The sequence below is a fragment of the Zootoca vivipara genome, chromosome 7 (genome assembly GCF_963506605.1).
Source record: "Zootoca vivipara chromosome 7, rZooViv1.1, whole genome shotgun sequence".
Lineage (NCBI taxonomy): Eukaryota > Metazoa > Chordata > Lepidosauria > Squamata > Lacertidae > Zootoca > Zootoca vivipara.
Genome location: NC_083282.1, coordinates 40,997,304 through 41,014,410, shown reverse-complemented (window position 1 = coordinate 41,014,410; position 17,107 = coordinate 40,997,304). Strand labels below are relative to the sequence as shown.

At 39.1% G+C, this 17,107-nt stretch overlaps 1 protein-coding gene across 1 annotated transcript in view; it reads right to left on the bottom strand.

Moving 5' to 3' along the window:
• FAF1 (Fas associated factor 1) overlaps positions 1–17,107 on the bottom strand; it is a 172,505-nt gene that overhangs the window by 1,371 nt on the left and 154,027 nt on the right. Inside the window, exon 18 of the mRNA XM_035122849.2 lies at positions 16,583–16,798. Coding sequence (XP_034978740.1) covers positions 16,583–16,798 — 216 coding nt within the window. The remainder of the gene's footprint in view (positions 1–16,582; positions 16,799–17,107) is intronic.

Here is a 17,107-nt window from a genome sequence, read left to right as displayed (position 1 = left end):
TAGAGAATCTATCAGCATTTGTCAATGCAGATGTTATGTTTATGAGATTATTGGAATCATACAGGTACACAGGACAGAAATGACATGCCTAGCACTTTTTTCTATATAGACCCAAAATATTCACTTAATTTAATTGGTGTTTCAAATATGTAAATGGCTTAGACATCCTCTAATAATTGCAATTTGATTTTGCAGTGCATTGCAGAGAGCGTTTCACCTATGTACAGTAATTGACAAATCCATTTCTACTCACTCCATGCTTAAATTCCATTGACTTTCTTTCCCCAATAGTACTTAGATAGGATTACATTTTCCAAGTTTAAAATCTGGGCTTGAAAAGATATATTACTGGAAACTCTACTGCATAATAGGAGAGTGATTTAATTGTTTATCCACACCTGTGAAACCAGACTGTATGATTTACCAACAATTGCTATCTAGTGAAACACATACATTAGAAAGGAGCACAGCTCTACTACAATATGCATGGACACTTTTGTGTAGAAGTATACAGTATAACTTCTCAGCAATCACAAATTGAGCTTTTAGGATAGGGCCTCACCTGAAAACATGAAATACATGTTTTGTTAGACCAGATTTCCATTCCCCCCTTTCCCCCTCATACTCTGTATGCAAAACTACTTTTCACTGGCAGGCTGTACATGGGCAGTGAATTGTGGTATGGAATATCTAGCTGCAATCAAAGGCTCAAGCGTGCAACCACATAGGGTGCATTATTGAACAAAGCAAGTTCCAATAGTTGCTGAAGTCCCTCTTTGTGAACAGAAAAAAAATAGTTCCATACCATTGTTACTTGAGTCTTATTCCTAGTGTTCTATCACACCTCAGCCCTCTACTGGTGTTCTAGCTTTGTTTCAACCATTCCATTTTTCTGTGTTTTTAAAAGTGAATTGATTTTATTTTGTTCAGATGGTTAGTATTTTAAATTCTATACTGCTTGTTGCACTTGGTGATGCTCTGCTGATGGAAGGCATCTGTCAGCAGAACAGGGAGGAAGGGAATTTTCTGGGGTTGGGGGACCCTCCGAGGCAGATTTCAGATGGAGTGGTGGTCTTCAGGAGGGGAAGGGAGCACCTAACTTTCTATTCCTCCCTGTTGCATGCCTTTTGTCAGCAGAATGACACCAACTAGATTTCACCACATACATAAATATGTCATAACACCATACCATGAATGCTTGAGATTATAAAATGTTTTAAAAGCCATTAAAAAGGATTTGTGATACAGCATTTTCTACAAAGTATTATTTCCAGAGAACATACCACTTAAAATGAATGGGAAGAAACTATCTTAGAAAATATGTTTTATAAAACTACTGTGACTCTGAATTCTGTTTTGCACTTACAGAAGCCTACTAATGAAGCTTTTTGTTTCATATTTAAAGCCTTTAGCATTTCACTGCTACAGTGCTGAACCATTCTTTGGACAAGAGGTACCGTGCACCTGAGAAAAGCAATTTGCTTTCTCTGTTCAGTTCAAGTCTGTATCTAATTAAATCCACTCACTTTCCAAATCCCATAACCCCTTTATTGCAAAAGCAAGGAAAGGTAAGTAGAGTGAGAATGTCTTCTGTGTATCAGGCGAAAACTGGTTTGAAAAGCGAGGCTGGGTTAATGAACACTATCCTCCAGACTGTAACCAGATGGAAACCTACTATTCACTTGAGTGTAATTAAGGATGCACATCCTAATCGGAACTCTTGGGTTTACAAACTCAAGTTACCCTTAATAACAACTATCAACGATGTCCTTTTCTCAAGTGTTTTCAACTTTGGAGGTTAGCTGAGTACCTGTGCTAAGAGGAGGTTTGCTGCTTTTCACCCTTGATTTCAGTGCGCCTGCTGGTTTTTTAATTCACCTAGGGACTGCAGAGTTTGCAAATGTTTACACCATTACCCAATTAACTAACAATATGGCTCCTACATCTGTCAACAAACAAAGCTGTTGTTGCTTTGTTTTAGCTGCTTGGCATTTTCTGTTCATATGGGTCGCCATTGTACTTAATTATCACGCCAGATCCCGTCTGCAGCATTACTTTGTTATTTGTAGTATGTAAATATGTTGCTTTAGCATGGAAAACAGAAGCTTTATTATCACTCCTCTGACCAAAAGATAGGCTTTAGATGGCAAGCAAAAAACCTGAAAGCAGCAACAACTGAAAGGAGAATTTGAAACAAGTTACCGGTATGCCTGGGCATATTCAGGCAGTACTTTCCTCTTGAAATTGTATGCAGGATGACAGCAAGAACCGTCTTCATGAACATGGTCTTCTTCCCTCCCATGCCCTCTTCACCACTTCCTGATACCTGATACCGTGTGTGTGTGTGTGTGTGTGTGTGTGTGTGTGTGTGTGTGTACTTCTGATCTGATGCCCTGCAAAGTTATTTTTACATTCTCTTAGTTCAAATAACAGTTCTCTGTTGGCAAACAAGTAAATCAAACACCATAATTTATCCCACACTTCTAAGTCCTGAAAATTAAGTTCAATACTACCACATTTCTTCTGAAGGCTCAAATATTTACATCAAAAGCCATTTCCTAATATTAGGGACATCTCTAAAATGGCTTTTATTTCTGCCTACAGTTCAACCTCAGTTAGCAGTGAGCCACTGGGATTCATTATTAGCCAATTAGATATGACCACCTGCAGCTTGTCCAAAGACCTCATCTTAGTAGAGTCAACCTTGGGAGAATCATCCTTAAATTTTAAATTTCTCTTATTAGTCTCTGGCTTTCCTAGGGCACTTGAAGGGTTGTCACACATGGTCTTTTCCTCTTCACTGTGGATTTGGCTGTAACCTTCACACTCTCCCTCTTCATCCAAGAAACATTGTTGTATGGGTGTTATATTTAGCTCAGTGACCAGGAATGATGGGGGGTTGTAGTGCAACAACAGCTGGGAACCCCAGTTTGAGAAACATTGAAGCTGATGGTTAAATAGTATTTATATATAAAGAAGAATTACTCAAATAGTAGATATGTAATGTATTCAATAATTTAAGGGTACAATGTACTATCAACTAAAGTAACTAAAATTATCCCGGTTCTTATCATTCCATTGTATCATATATTGTAAGAAGGGGACACAGGTGGCGCTGTGTTTACTGATCGGAAGGTCGGCAGTTTGAATCCCCATGACAGAGAGAGCTCCTGTTGCTCTGTTCCAGCTTCTGCCAACCTAGCAGTTCGAAAGCATACCAGTGCGAGATGATAAATAGGTACCGTTCTGTCAGAAACGTAAATGGCGTTTCCGTGTGTTCTGGCTTCCGTCACTGTGTTTGGTTGTGCCAGAAGCGGTTTAGTCATGCTGGCCACATGACCCGGAAAGCTGTCTGTGGACAAAAGCCAGCTCCCTTGGCCTGAAGTGAGATGAGCGCTGCACCCCATAGTCACCTTTGACTGGACTTACTGCCCAAGGGTTATTTACCTTTACCGTACCTATATTGTAAGATGCTGGTAAACATTTGCATTGACGGGAAAATCAATAGAGAGAAAGTTCAGAATCATACTAAAACTGCTAGGAGAATAGTTCATCGCCATTGTTGGGCAGATAATAACCAGCAGAATATGGCTCCCTATGTTACAGCTCCATTCCATTTTGAAGCACCATACCTCTGGGTAAAGCTATTTAGGCTACAATGGCTGAAACAGTGATACCATTAGAAGCCAACAGAAAGTCTCTAGTCACTTTCAGTGGATTGTGGACTTTATCCACAGTGTTTTCTTGGGTTGGGGTATTGATTAGGTTTTTAAATATATATATATTAAATTTTTGTATTTTTATTCAGGCTCATGATATATATGGAATATATGGAAATTGTTCAATTTGGTTGTGTACTTTTGATGTTTTCTTTATTGTTTATGACTGCTTTTGTTATTTTTGTATTTTTTTAAAAAAAATTGTATGTTTTAAGTCACCTTGAGCATGGTTTTAACTTTGGGAAGGCAGCATACAAATACATGATTGACTGAATGACTGATTGATTTTCTAGGGTTTCTATCAGTATAGTGGTTTTGTATTCCAATACATTTCTTAATAGAGTTCACCCTCTCCAAACCCGTATTTACATATTCAGCTTAGCTGACCCTGCACATAACACCAAATGCTCACACCCTGTACAACAGCAATTTACTGCTTCCTACAGGAGAAAAATGTAAAGTGAAATAATGGCAAGCAGCCTAGTCAGGTCATTTAAAGTAATGATAGGAATATACAACTATTGTAAGTCAAACATGAGTAACAAGGATCATACGCATTACTTTCGTTCACGCCCTAGAACAGGATTCTGTTCTCAAGCAGGCAAACTTCCTTTGCCATTTACACATGCTTGAATTACTCTGGTGAATCTAGTGGACAAAGAATCCTTTAACTTTCTTTCCTAATCCCCCTTATCAAGGTGTAAGTGCTGTGAAAATCACTTAAATGCACACCTGGTGAAGGACAAAATCTTTTTCAAAATCTGTATTATCTCAGTATGACACAAACGAGAACAGTGAATTCATTTTGTCTGATAAAATAATAATCTCTACATATACTAGGATTCTGTAATTAAGAGCTTCAAACAAGGGTCCAAATAAACACACACTTTGAAGAAGTGCAATTTGATCTGATTCAGCAACACTCATCTGCCAATGGTTTTTATTGGCACTGTGAAATGTCCAATAATAATGGGAAAAGAAATATATAATGTGTACTAATGTGCTGGTCATAATACAACACTTCAAAACAACTGGGTTATTCAAATTGTGTGTGTGTGTGTGTGTGAAATTTAAGACTAGGAATCATGTAAGTCTATGACCAATCATCTATATTTCTTCTAATTAAATAAAAATAAATATTATAATACTTCAATACAGTTACATCTTGAGGAAATTCGATTAAGACAGCCCTTTCTTTAAGGGGAAATATTTACTGTTAGGAAAATCATTACTGTAGTCCGCCCTGGGACCTTAGGGTGAAGGGCAAGTAATAACAATAATAATGGTTCGCAACACTTTGATTTTATATAAAATAGTCTCCAAAGGTTTGTATTGTTTTATATAAGAAAATGTTTTAAAATGTTTTTACACTTTTTTGTTTTATGGTTGTCAACTGTTTTGTTTTATAATTGTACTAGCTGGCCCGGCCACGCGTTGCTGTAGTTCTTTCCTGTGATTCCCCCCCACTCTGTCCGGACACATGACTTGTCCTGCCCCCTCCTTCCCCCACCCCCTGGTTCATCCCTGTGACTGCCCCCACCCTGTCCCGACCCATGAGCTATCAATCCCCCTTCCCCCCCCACCCCCACGGCACATCCATGTGACTGGCCCCACTCTGTCCCGACCCATGAGCTATCGAGCCCCTCCTTCCCCCACCCCCGTCTCTGTTGTCTCCGGGGAGTGTTGGCCCCACCCCTGTTTCTCCATACCTTGGCCCCCACCCTTGGGGAAGGAACTGTCAGCTTTTGGGTTCTATTTCCCAGCATGCACTTTTGTTTGAGCCCTCTGTTGTCCCTGGGGAGTGTTGGCCCCTCCCCCCTGTATCTCCATGCATTGGCTACTGCGCACGCATCGTGAACATATATATATATATATATATATATATATATATATATATATATATATATATATATATATATATACACATATATAAAATAAGATCATGAGAAGCAGAAGTTACTATTGTTTAACTTTATTTTTGGGGTTGTCATTTATTTTGGTGGGTATTGTATGATTTGGGCATTGTTTTGTGTTTTGTGGTTTGTTTGTTTTGGTTATTTGGATTTTCTAATTTTGGAGTAGGTGTTTTGAATGTAGGATGTGGTGTTGGTTTGAGGATTTAAACTGGGAGGATTTAAACTGAGAGAAAGTGCATGGTTGTTGTTGTTTTTTAAAGACGCAGAGGCTGGCAATCGGTAGTATAAAGCCTAGGTTAAAAGGGGCACGACTGCCCTTACTTAAAATGGCCGCCGTAGCCTCGCATGTGACACAACGCCCACTAAATTAAAAAGCAAAAACCCCTCGCCATGCCCCCAAGTGCGTGTTGGGGGAAATGATGAACGACTGCCTAATGCTGCCAGGCGTTTATTAATGCAGCTGCCGGGAGAGGCTTTGGGCTTGGGCTTTGGAGCTGGAATGGCCGTTTTGGCGGTCGGCCTACTCTGTCCCAACCCACCCCCCACTGCTTTGGCTGACTCAGGGTCCTCCCCCCCATGGCTATGTGTCCCCCTCCCTTTGTTGTGCCTCACCCCTGCCCCCCCCGCTCGTGAAAGGCCCTATTCTGTTTGTTTTTCCCTGCTTGGCAATGCCTATTGAAAAAGCTGGGCCTTGTTGCTGCAAAATGACTGTTTTCAGTTGGTTGCTGTGGAATTTTGTGATGTCATCTGGCAGTGCAGCTGCTGGAGTCTTCAGAGCTTCTGGTGGTGATGTCTAATTTGGGTGCCACTTTTTGTGTTTAATCATTATTTTAGGTATGAAAGGTGTGGTTTTTTTGGGGAAAAAAATATGACAGATCCCTCCCTAATGGGCATGGAACGTTGTGGCCAAATTGGTTACATTACGGTTCAGCTTACAATACCCCCTCCCCCAACCTGGTGACCACCAAAGATTTTTGACTCACAAATCCCACCAGCCATGGCGAGCATAGCAATGGTCATGGAGATGCTAGCTGTAGTCCTGGAAGCCACCAGGTTGGGGAAGTCTAGTTTACAACAGTGCTACCAGAAGTGAGCTTTTGAAGGAGACAGCTCCAACTGATTTAAAGTCACATTTTGATGTGGGATAAAAATCTATTGAAAATCAGTCCACTAAGACCAGTCAGTCTTGCAAATGTGTGAGCTAAGTTGTGCAAATGTTTTTTTGGCCAAAAATTATAAGCATGGGTCATAGAAAAGGATTTAGGAGGAATAAACAGGTTTCAGGGGAAATTATAGCACATTTGCTCTATTCCTTAGGACACATCCTGAAATTGCTATGCTTAATGGCAACCAGGCGGATTTTTGCTGAATTGGCAAAATGTCCAGGAAAACCTGGATGTATGGCAAGTAGAGCTATTTTTTTAAAATAAAAAATAATAAGCAGGGAAAATAAAAGGAAAGCCCCAAAATGATTTTTTGGGGGGGTGTTTCCCCCCAAATCTCAGCAACTTTGTCTGGATTTTCACCTTTGGGAATATGGCAACCCTAATATAAGGAGTGAGGTATAGTGCGAGGAATCTCAGCAAACACATGATGGGCAATAGAGGAGTAAAGCCAGGCTGCCTATTCACACCTATCCTACATACAGTAAATGACATCCAAACATGTGACATAGTCCATAGACTGGAAACCTAGGATGCATGCTCCCCTGCAACACATGGCTGGAACATTTGATTCAATGTATGCAAATAACTTGGTACTACTGTCTTTTATTCACCTAGGCTTGAATAAATTTCTTAAAAGGTTTATAATTTTTAATTTAGGATATTTTAATGCTCGATGGAATTTCTATTGTGTATTTTAATTATGGATGGATTTTATAGTTGCAAACTACTTAAAGGGCATTTTGGCACATGTAGAAATCTAGAAGAACAGAAGGTTTCCCCTCTATTTTGGGCACTTCTAGAAGGCCTATACCTGTAGATTATGCCTTCTGGATAGTACGGTAGATACCTACAGTATCTCCCAATGGATTTGCACCTGGAAATTGAAACAGGTGGAGAATCTAGTGAAATGTCCTTTATGTGATGGTCCAAGGGAAAATTCCTTTAAACATTTTGTCTAGTTTAACAACCTATTCAGATGAAAAGTTTGTTTTCTGTTACAAGATATTTACCCTTTTGCGACAAATAGAACATTGTAAGCATTAGTGACAAGACAAAATGGGAAGAACCAGAGTAGCCTCATATGAGATGTTGGAGAGATTTAAGAGGCCCCCCCCCCCCGTTTCTTGAAAACTGAGACTTTTCATAGTATTTGGAGGAAATATTTAGTAGAATTATACAGTGTTTCAACTTTTATTATCCATCTATTTTATTGTGCATCTTTATGTTTTATCACCCTGAGCTCCTTTGGGAGGAAGCTTGGGATATTAATTTAACCAAAAGAATATGTTTATGTGTTGGAAACTTTACACTGGCACTTCATTTTTACAGTTGTCAAGGACAACAGTTGGCACAATGATTTTGCTGAGGAATGTTGATAATGACGATGACAACTGTGAATTTTGAGTGCTTCTAAAATGGAATTAGATTTAGTGTAACTTTTTCCTCTGTGGGTTGCTGAAGGTCAGTACACTATGCACTCACTTTATAGGCTTGTGAATTATTTCAGTTTAACAATTAACACATATGCATTGTAAGATGCTAAGAAAATATTTTATTCCCTCAATTTTATGAGCATGAGAATATCTGAAGCCATAAGTGAAAGTACCTGTGCTGAACTATGAAAAAAAGCTATATATGAATGTTTTCAAACCAAACAGAGTTTGAGACACAGAGGACTAAATATAGATTATATGCTATGAAGGGATTGGCCTTTAATTTGAATGCACATTTCTAATTATCAATGTAGGGAAGTGTTTCTAAAACATTTAGAATGGTGAACAGAAGACGTGCAGATGCTACAATATGACTGACTGATATACAGATTAAATCAATAACATGTATATAAAAATGGAGTGGCAATTTACAGATTCTTAAAGAGTTCTGGCAGTGCAAACCCCATCGGAATGAACAGGGCTAGAACTGAAGGATCACTTTGAGGATCAGAGCCTTATTAAGATGCATTTACTTGTCCAATTACCAAAACAGCAGGAGATCATTAAATTTTCTAGTTAGCAGACACAGCAATGTTAATATCTTAATGTTGCCAAGGCTATTTCTTGGCATTTTGCTACTACACTTTCTTTCTTCTAGCAAAAATTCATAAAATAAAAGCTAAGCATGAGAAAAAAATAACACATACTGTACGCACACACCCCAAGATTGTTTAACAGGTGACCCAAAGAGGCAACTTCCCCCAGCACTGTCTGAGAATGATCAGACAACACACTAATCAAATAAAGTTTGAAACCAGTTGAGAGAAAGGACCATAGTGAAAATTGGGGGTGGGTGGAAGAGAGAAGAGACTGGGGGTGCATTTGAACAGAATACTTTCATCTTGTAGACAGCTGTATGTTGTGTTCAACATGTTTAGTTGGTCATTTTCTGAGAAACGAACTGTCAAATTAAGATGCCTACTGAGTATTTAGCACTCAGCTTAGACTATTCAATATTTCTTTTCAGCTCTGGAAGCAATTTAGAAAAAGGTGGCAGGTTGCAATCATATACTCATTGGAACTTACTTCTGTGTAGACATATATTATGAAAAGTGTCAATATAGAAGAGGGAGATTTGTCTTTTTGTCATGTTACTAAAAGTATGTCTGGGATCATTGGTAGTGGGTTCAAGACAGAATAAAGATAAACTTTCCCCCCCATAAATGTCTGGAAATTACTAATGCAAGTTGTTATTCTGGCTACTAACACAGATGGATCTTTTAAAAAGAATTATCAACAAAATTACGGAAGCTAGATTGATGACAATTAGTCATGAAAACAAAAAAAAACAAATCTTGCATATTCAATAGCAGTAGGCATTTGAATATCAGGTATTAGAGACAAGTAACAGCAAATAGTCGTTCCCTTCCATAGGTATCCTGATGGCTACTGTGGATAGTAGACTAATTCAGAAATACACAATTCCTGTATTCAGAAATATGATACACATTGCAATATAGCTTCTTGCTTGCAACATCAAGCTCCCCTCTCTAGTGCATAAATTGTACAAAACAACACCAACACCTGCTTCTTACCAAAAACAAAACCAAGGAAATGGAAGAAGGGTGAAGGCGGAAGTGTTTTTAATCCTTAACCTATATTTTATAGTCATGCCATCGCTAGACACAATCTGGCTCCAAACCAGCCTAAATCCTTCTCTTGAGTGGATGAACTATATTATTTCAGTCAAATTAAATTTATTTTAACTACTGTTTTGTAAGGGAGGAAAGAAAGATAGGTACCCCCTTCTTGTTTATTTAAACTGCTGTTGGAATTGACTAATTAAAGGGATTTAAAAAAGCATAATACTCTAAACAGAGCAAACTGGTTCTGAATTATTAAGCAACATTTTAGATGCATTTGAATAACCTTAATTGACTTAACTGCCACCTGATCCTAAGCTACAGCTCAGATAAATAAATGTGAAATACTGTAGATGTCCTAGCTTACTAAGGCTTCCAGATACAGTAAATAAAGAGCTTAAGTCCCCAGTACACAGTCTGTAAAAGACATACTCTTTGATAAATGGAGTTCACTGGTGTACATTTAAGGAGGAAATGCAGAGCAGTAAAAAAAACAGGGTTTAATTTTTATTACAAAGGAAAATTGCAGGTGCAGACTGTTAAGACATGCCAGAGCTCTTGGGAGATTTGAAAGAGCCTTGTCTGTGCTTCAAATGCCATACAAAAACCCAGTGTCATAACCTCTCTTGAGTTGTCACCTTGGCAATAAAAGGATATCATGTCTCATAGACAAAAGAAACAGTCAGACATTATCTTTATTAAGAGCTATCTAAAAGGTCACAAAAAGTGATCAAACTTTCAAGTTTCCTCATAAAGATATTACTGCACTGTTTCTTTTGGATTATTTTTTTAATGGGCCAACATGGCTTTCTACAATTTCCTTCTGCTTTTTTTTTTTATAATGACATCTGATATTGATTTTAGCGTAGTGCCTAAATTTTTAATCATTATCTTAAACTGTTCTTTTTAATTGTTAATATTTGTCCTTGTGAGCTGTGAATTGTGTTTTATTATTTGTGGCTTGAATGTGTCCGCTGTTTTATTTGATTTATTTTGTTGTGTTGTGTTTTATGATGGGCGTAAAGCCGAATAAACTTCCTATCTATCTTCTGCTTTGGAGATCTCCTGCATCATATATGTCTAATTACACTAATATGGAATTGCAGTTCTTCCACTCATTGAAGATCTTTTGACTGACTGATTGGAAGAGGAGGGAAGGCAATTTTGGTTGGCCTGCCATTCACCCTGCAGCCTCCTACGTCACCTTTCACCTTGTCGTAGAGGGCTCAGTCCCTGACCTTCCCTATGCTAACTGGGGAAGGTCTGCAGGGTGCTTATACTCTTCACAAAACCTGGGACTTTGAAACAGGTTGTGCAAGACTTTATACTGAAGGTGGTGTACATGGTTCTCCCCTTCCTAAATTAATCCTCGCAACAACCCTGTCGGGTAGGTTAGGCTGAGAGGCAGTGATTGGTCCAAGGTCACCCATTAAGCTAAATGGCAAAGGGGGGATTGGAATGCTGGTCTCCAGGGTTGTCTCAAGCAGGTCGGGCACCCTGGCGCTGAGGCACGGAGATCGCTCCGGTGCCCCCATAGCACGGCTTCCGTGCGGCTTTGCCACGCAGTGCCCCACCTGCCGGCCCGGAGCCCTGGCGCCCCGCACCACCGGGACTACACCTAGAGCCGGGCCTGCTGGTCTCCTGGGTCCTAGTTCAACACCCTAACCATTACACCACTCTGGTGCTACTCAACACGGAGAGGGTTGAGGACTGAGGGGAGAGCAACATGTACAAGCACATTGGAAGAAGCCTTCCATGCATGCTCCTACCCCCATCCCAACTTTGAGCATACTCATATATAGGTGAATGTTGGAACATGCATCTAGGTGCACTTCTAAGTACGTCTGAGCATTTGAACACATATATTAAATAAGAGTATAGAGCTGTTAAATACCATCTGAAATGAGGACCAGGCAATGTTAAGACTTCTGTGGCAACAAGCACTGAACTCTCCTCTCTTTTCTCTTTCAGATGCTGGCACCAACTTTGAACAATAACAAATGGTAATGGCAAAGTATTCCACAGCATTCTAATGCTCTTTAACCTTGTTATACAGTTGCAAACAACTCCAAGTTGTTAATGATTTCAAAATGCAGTTTTAAACATTTATTGTATATTTTTATTGAGTCAGAGAGTAAGGAGGAGTTTGGCTCAACCCTCTACTCCAATGCAGGTAATACCTAGGTGCTATTTTACTGCTATTTTTTATGTCACTGCTATTTTAAAGGCTACAAGTTATATCTAGAACAAGTTAATCTTTGTATTTACTGTAGAAGTTTGTATTTACAGTAGAGTTATGATACTGACTTTGTCAGCCAAGGATATATGTTAAAGTGACCGGAATGTATAAGAAGGAATTAATGAATTCATATTTACTGGAGACGTGAACCTATTTCAATATTTATTGGGATACATAGACTGGTGGCTTTACTCTTAATTTTGCTACTGACAAACCATTTTGTCAAAGCAGTGTGCTGTATTCCGAGCCACTTCAAAGTTTCCATAACTTGAGATGTCAAGAAGAGCAATATTACATCTCATTTTGGGTGTGCTGAATTTGTACAAATCTTAATCAATGTGATTTGAAACCCATTGTTAAGGGCCACTGGACCAATGCTGCACTAATCCTGTGTACTACTGAGGTGACTGGACTAATGTCTATTTTGCTGCACTAATCAACAATCAAACTATCGCAGCATGCTAAGGCAGGTGACTGTTTAATCCAACCAAGAAAAAAGCAGGAGCAGGCTTCTTCATACTTGCCCCCTCTATTTGAAGCGATGGCAAAGGGAGTGCTACCGTGGCATTCTGTGATGTCATTATACAGCCAAATCTCATTGGCTAAATGGTACAGTAATGCCATTACTCTGGCAACATATTCTCTGAATGGCTGGGTGTTTGTATGTGACACAGATTCTGTGAATATTCTTCCTGCTCAAAGCTTCTCTTGCATAGAAAATATCAAAGCCATCCAAATTACTGAACACTTCTACTACCTTTTGCTCCTACTATCCTATTTGCCCTGTTGCTGCAGATGCATCTGCTTATGCCCCAGTAACTGCAGCATATTGCACTGACACTGTAAGTTAAATCAACTGACACACTATCTGGGGCAAAGCTAAAGTGGCTGCCTAAGGATATTAGGCAGATCATGAGGGTAGATCATGAGCAGATACTACTTGCAACAAGTCCCCTTTAACCTTTCAGAATTGGTGAAATAAATACTCGACCATGACATTACACAGTCAGAATTAAACGAATAGTACAAATGGGACTTCAGAATGTTGCAGGTTGTAGCTCTGAATAAAAAGTTATACCATTTGATGGCATTCTCCCTTCCACAGTGTCACAGAGATCTAACTCAATGGAATACTATTCTTGAAATTAAAATTAAAAACAGCAAAGACTACTTTCTGAAGGCAGTTGCTTTTGTTTGAGGTGGTAACACTATTCTTAAAGCATAAGAAAAATGTTATAGAACATATTTAGGTATTTAGAGAAACATCAAGCTTTAGATATAAAATCTTTGCTTCAGCCTGTTTCAAGGAAGAAGATCTGTAACATGGCAGCCATCTCTGAATGGTTTTTTCCACTTTGGTTCCACTGAAAATGAGATTATATGCTTGGATGGGGATAAACCTAATTAGCGGATAATGGGATTCCTTCACAGACATTTTATACTATCTACAAGAGTTGACTCATCTGCATTATTACACATTTCTTTGCTGTTTTGAGGGGGGAAATCCTGTAAAACAAATGCAACGCGCACAAATCCTTTTTGTAGGAATTGTCTCTCATTTTGATCTGCAAATTCTCAAGACATAATAAACAGGAGAGAGAAATTAAAACAGAGTTGTATCATTATTTTTGTACTTCAGTATTATTAAGTATTACCAACATCTGGAGCACTTTTCAATGTACAAAGAACTTTACAATTCTTATTCTTATCCTGTCTGGGGATTTTGGTCTAAAGATAGTGATACTGTTAGAAGTGCAAAGTTAAGAAGAGGCTTGAGCAGAATATGCTAGAAAAACCCTTGAATAAACTGAATGGGGATGAACTTAAATTAAAACAACAACAACAACAACAACAACAACAACAACAACAACTTCCACAGAAGTTAAGCTCAAGTTCACTTTTTCAGACTTCATAGAGCCAGAGGTTTGCTTGAGTACTAAAAAGCACTGGCCTTGTACGTATGGTTAATAACTGTAGCTATATGTTTGTTTAAAATATATTGCCTTTGATCTTGAGTTGTCTTTCCTCCATAACTTTGAATAAAAAAGAAGGCCTCCTTCCATTCACTGAAGGGACTCCAGCAGAGATTCCCATTGGGAGAAGAGGGGAGGAGCACTCAAGCCCATGCTGTTCTGGAGGGTCTTGCACTGTTGTGCACTGCCCTGAAGTCTGATATGATGAAGGGGTTTTAAATAATAACTAGAAACCCTGTCGCCTGCTCTAGACCATCAGGATAAAGCGAATAAACAAACAAACAAACAAATAAACAATAACACTGATTAGAAATTAGTTGCTCAAGGCTGTTCTACAGCAAGCAGGTGTTTCATAACATTTAAGGAACGGTTAACATTTACAATTCCTTAATCATACAGCATCTTATGTGATTAGTCCTGGAGTGTTCTCAGCTCCATATAAAAGCCTATTATAGTCAAATGGCCTAGTATTTTGCAGGAAGAGCTCAGAGTGTAAAGGATGAGACCGTTAACTTTATAATTAAAAGGAACTACCTGATGCTACATTACAACGGCTGATCACTATCATCCAGACTGGGGGAAAAGAGTATTCAATACTTAATTAGACAGCTGTTCCATAGCATTACAAATTCTCATATTTAAAAAAAACAAAACAGAAGCACCTTAAGTAGTAATAGGAGAACCTTCTTGAGGAACATGCTATGGAAGGACTTTGAAGGAGAAGAGTTTAAAGTCTTGCTAGAGCATTGATAAACTGCAGCGTGAAATGCTAGGGAAACTTTGGAAAGTCTCTTAGCTGGAATGGGGGTTAAATGATGAGAACGCAGAGGATTCCAAACCCAACCATTACAAATTCTAATGTCTGCAATATTTTCTGCTCATTTAGAAAATTTGTATCTTATTATTCTGAAAAAATTGTTCTGACTTCAGAATGGGTTTGAGGTCCCCCCACAAATTTAACAATTTCTGTCTCATGGTGGGTGCTGATGTATTATTAGGCAAATTATTCAGATTGCATAAGTTTGATTACCAACCCTTTTGCTTTCTAATTGTAGAATAAAAAAAGAAAGGCCCAATGCCACAATAGCTGCCAGCCAGTGGCGGAACTTGTCTGGCACGTGTCCTGGGGGCGGGGCACGCCACCTGCAGGGGCGGGGCACCCAACGCGGGGTGGGTCCAGCCGCAATGGCACCCCACTGGGATTGCGCTGCCGGGGGCAGTGTGCTCCCCCCCACTCCTCTTCCTCACCACTGCTGCTAGCATCCCACATCCTTAGAAGCATTTAGAAACAGTGTTTCCCAGAAAGTTGTGCCCCCCCCTGAATGTTCTTCAGCCGCAATGAGAAACAAAATGGAAAAAATGCATGTTACAAAATTCTAAATCCCCCACAAAGGTTGATTACATATGTGACTACAAGTGTATGCTAATCCAAAAGTGACGAATGGTTTTTCAGAGTATCTCACTGTAAAATGGCAGCATAATTCATATTCTTAATGAGAAAATGGTGAGGACAAAATACAACAGTAACTGACTTCAGTACTGTATAGGAATAAGAAAGCAGCCAAAGCCTTTTATCCTGATAGCAAATCCACAAATGCTACAGAGTAGTAGACATAACTAGCAAGAACTTGCGCATTGCTACCGGTAGTTGCAAGTAGTGGGCTTGCTTAACAATGGCTAGCTTGAAGTTGGCTTGTTTAGTAACTGACCAATATTCATTTTAAATCAGAATTCCTGGCTGGCACACAACACCAGACTGAGATTAACTGAAATGAAAGTAAATTCAGAAGACTTATTCCTATGGACACATAGAACAGGAAGGGGGTGTGGCAAAGCTTGAAAGCTATGGTTTAGTGTTATGTGTGAAGCAGCCCAGTGACTTCAGGCAGGCTTACTGCATTTAGGCCATGAACTCATTAGAGAAGAATGCTTATTGCTCCTTCTACAAAAGCAAATATGAAAGCAAGGCAATTCAGTTTGGGCCCAGCTACGTGAAAAATACAACACAATATGGGACTCTGTTTAAGACATCACACTCTAACCAACAGAGCTATGTTTTCACACAACAACAAATGTTATCCGCTCTTGAGCCAAGTCACAAATGACATGGGGTTAAACTGATTTCGGTTTGAAGGAGAATATGGACATTTTAACTATGCATACACACAAAATACTCAAGAGTAATCAAAGCATAAGATAATGTTAGAAGTGGAGGCAGTCAGTTTCAGTTTGAGGTCCATTTACAAATACACATTTCTATTTAATTACTCCTATGCTAGGGCAGCATTCACATGAGCAGAGGTAGTGGCTTTTTAGTACTAGAACAAACGTAATTTATCCACACTGTACTATTATGTTAATGATGAATCATTATGCTACAAACTGATCAGAACATACAACTGTTGTATGTGCTTGGAGTATGCGGAACAACCCATACATTGTAACTTGATAAATAAACAGAATAGGAATGCCAAAGGAAGTTCATTTACTTACGTCTCTCCTGGGGAAAGTCCCTAGCAGCTTGAATTCTTCCCAAGGATATCCCTTGGAAGCCACAAAATCAAAGACGACCTGCAGCTTGCTATTGGCAAGGAAACGTCGTTCAAAGAATTCTCCACTAGGTGTTCGAATACGCAGCTTACTCACTGATTCCGAGCTCTCATCTTTTGGCTCTGGAGGCAAAGCCTGCTCTAGAGATAGCCTAATAGCCTGAAGAAAGAAGAAAGACACATTGGTTTTTAGCAACTTTCCATTTTCTTTCTGTAACTTAGTTACTGAGACTGCCACTGCATTGTATCTGATTAATATTAACTCAATGTCCCATCAATGGCTGCTATGGTTGGAAAAGAGAGGCGAAGGAACTCCCAAGTGCTTGAAGATGAATCTATTTCTGGCCTAACACATTTTGCAATAAGACTTTTTTTGGGGGGGGGGCAAGCTTTGAATAGTAATTTTAATTAAATGCATAAACCAGTGTAGATTCTTCCTGTTGCAAAAGTAGTGGTTTATGTACATTAA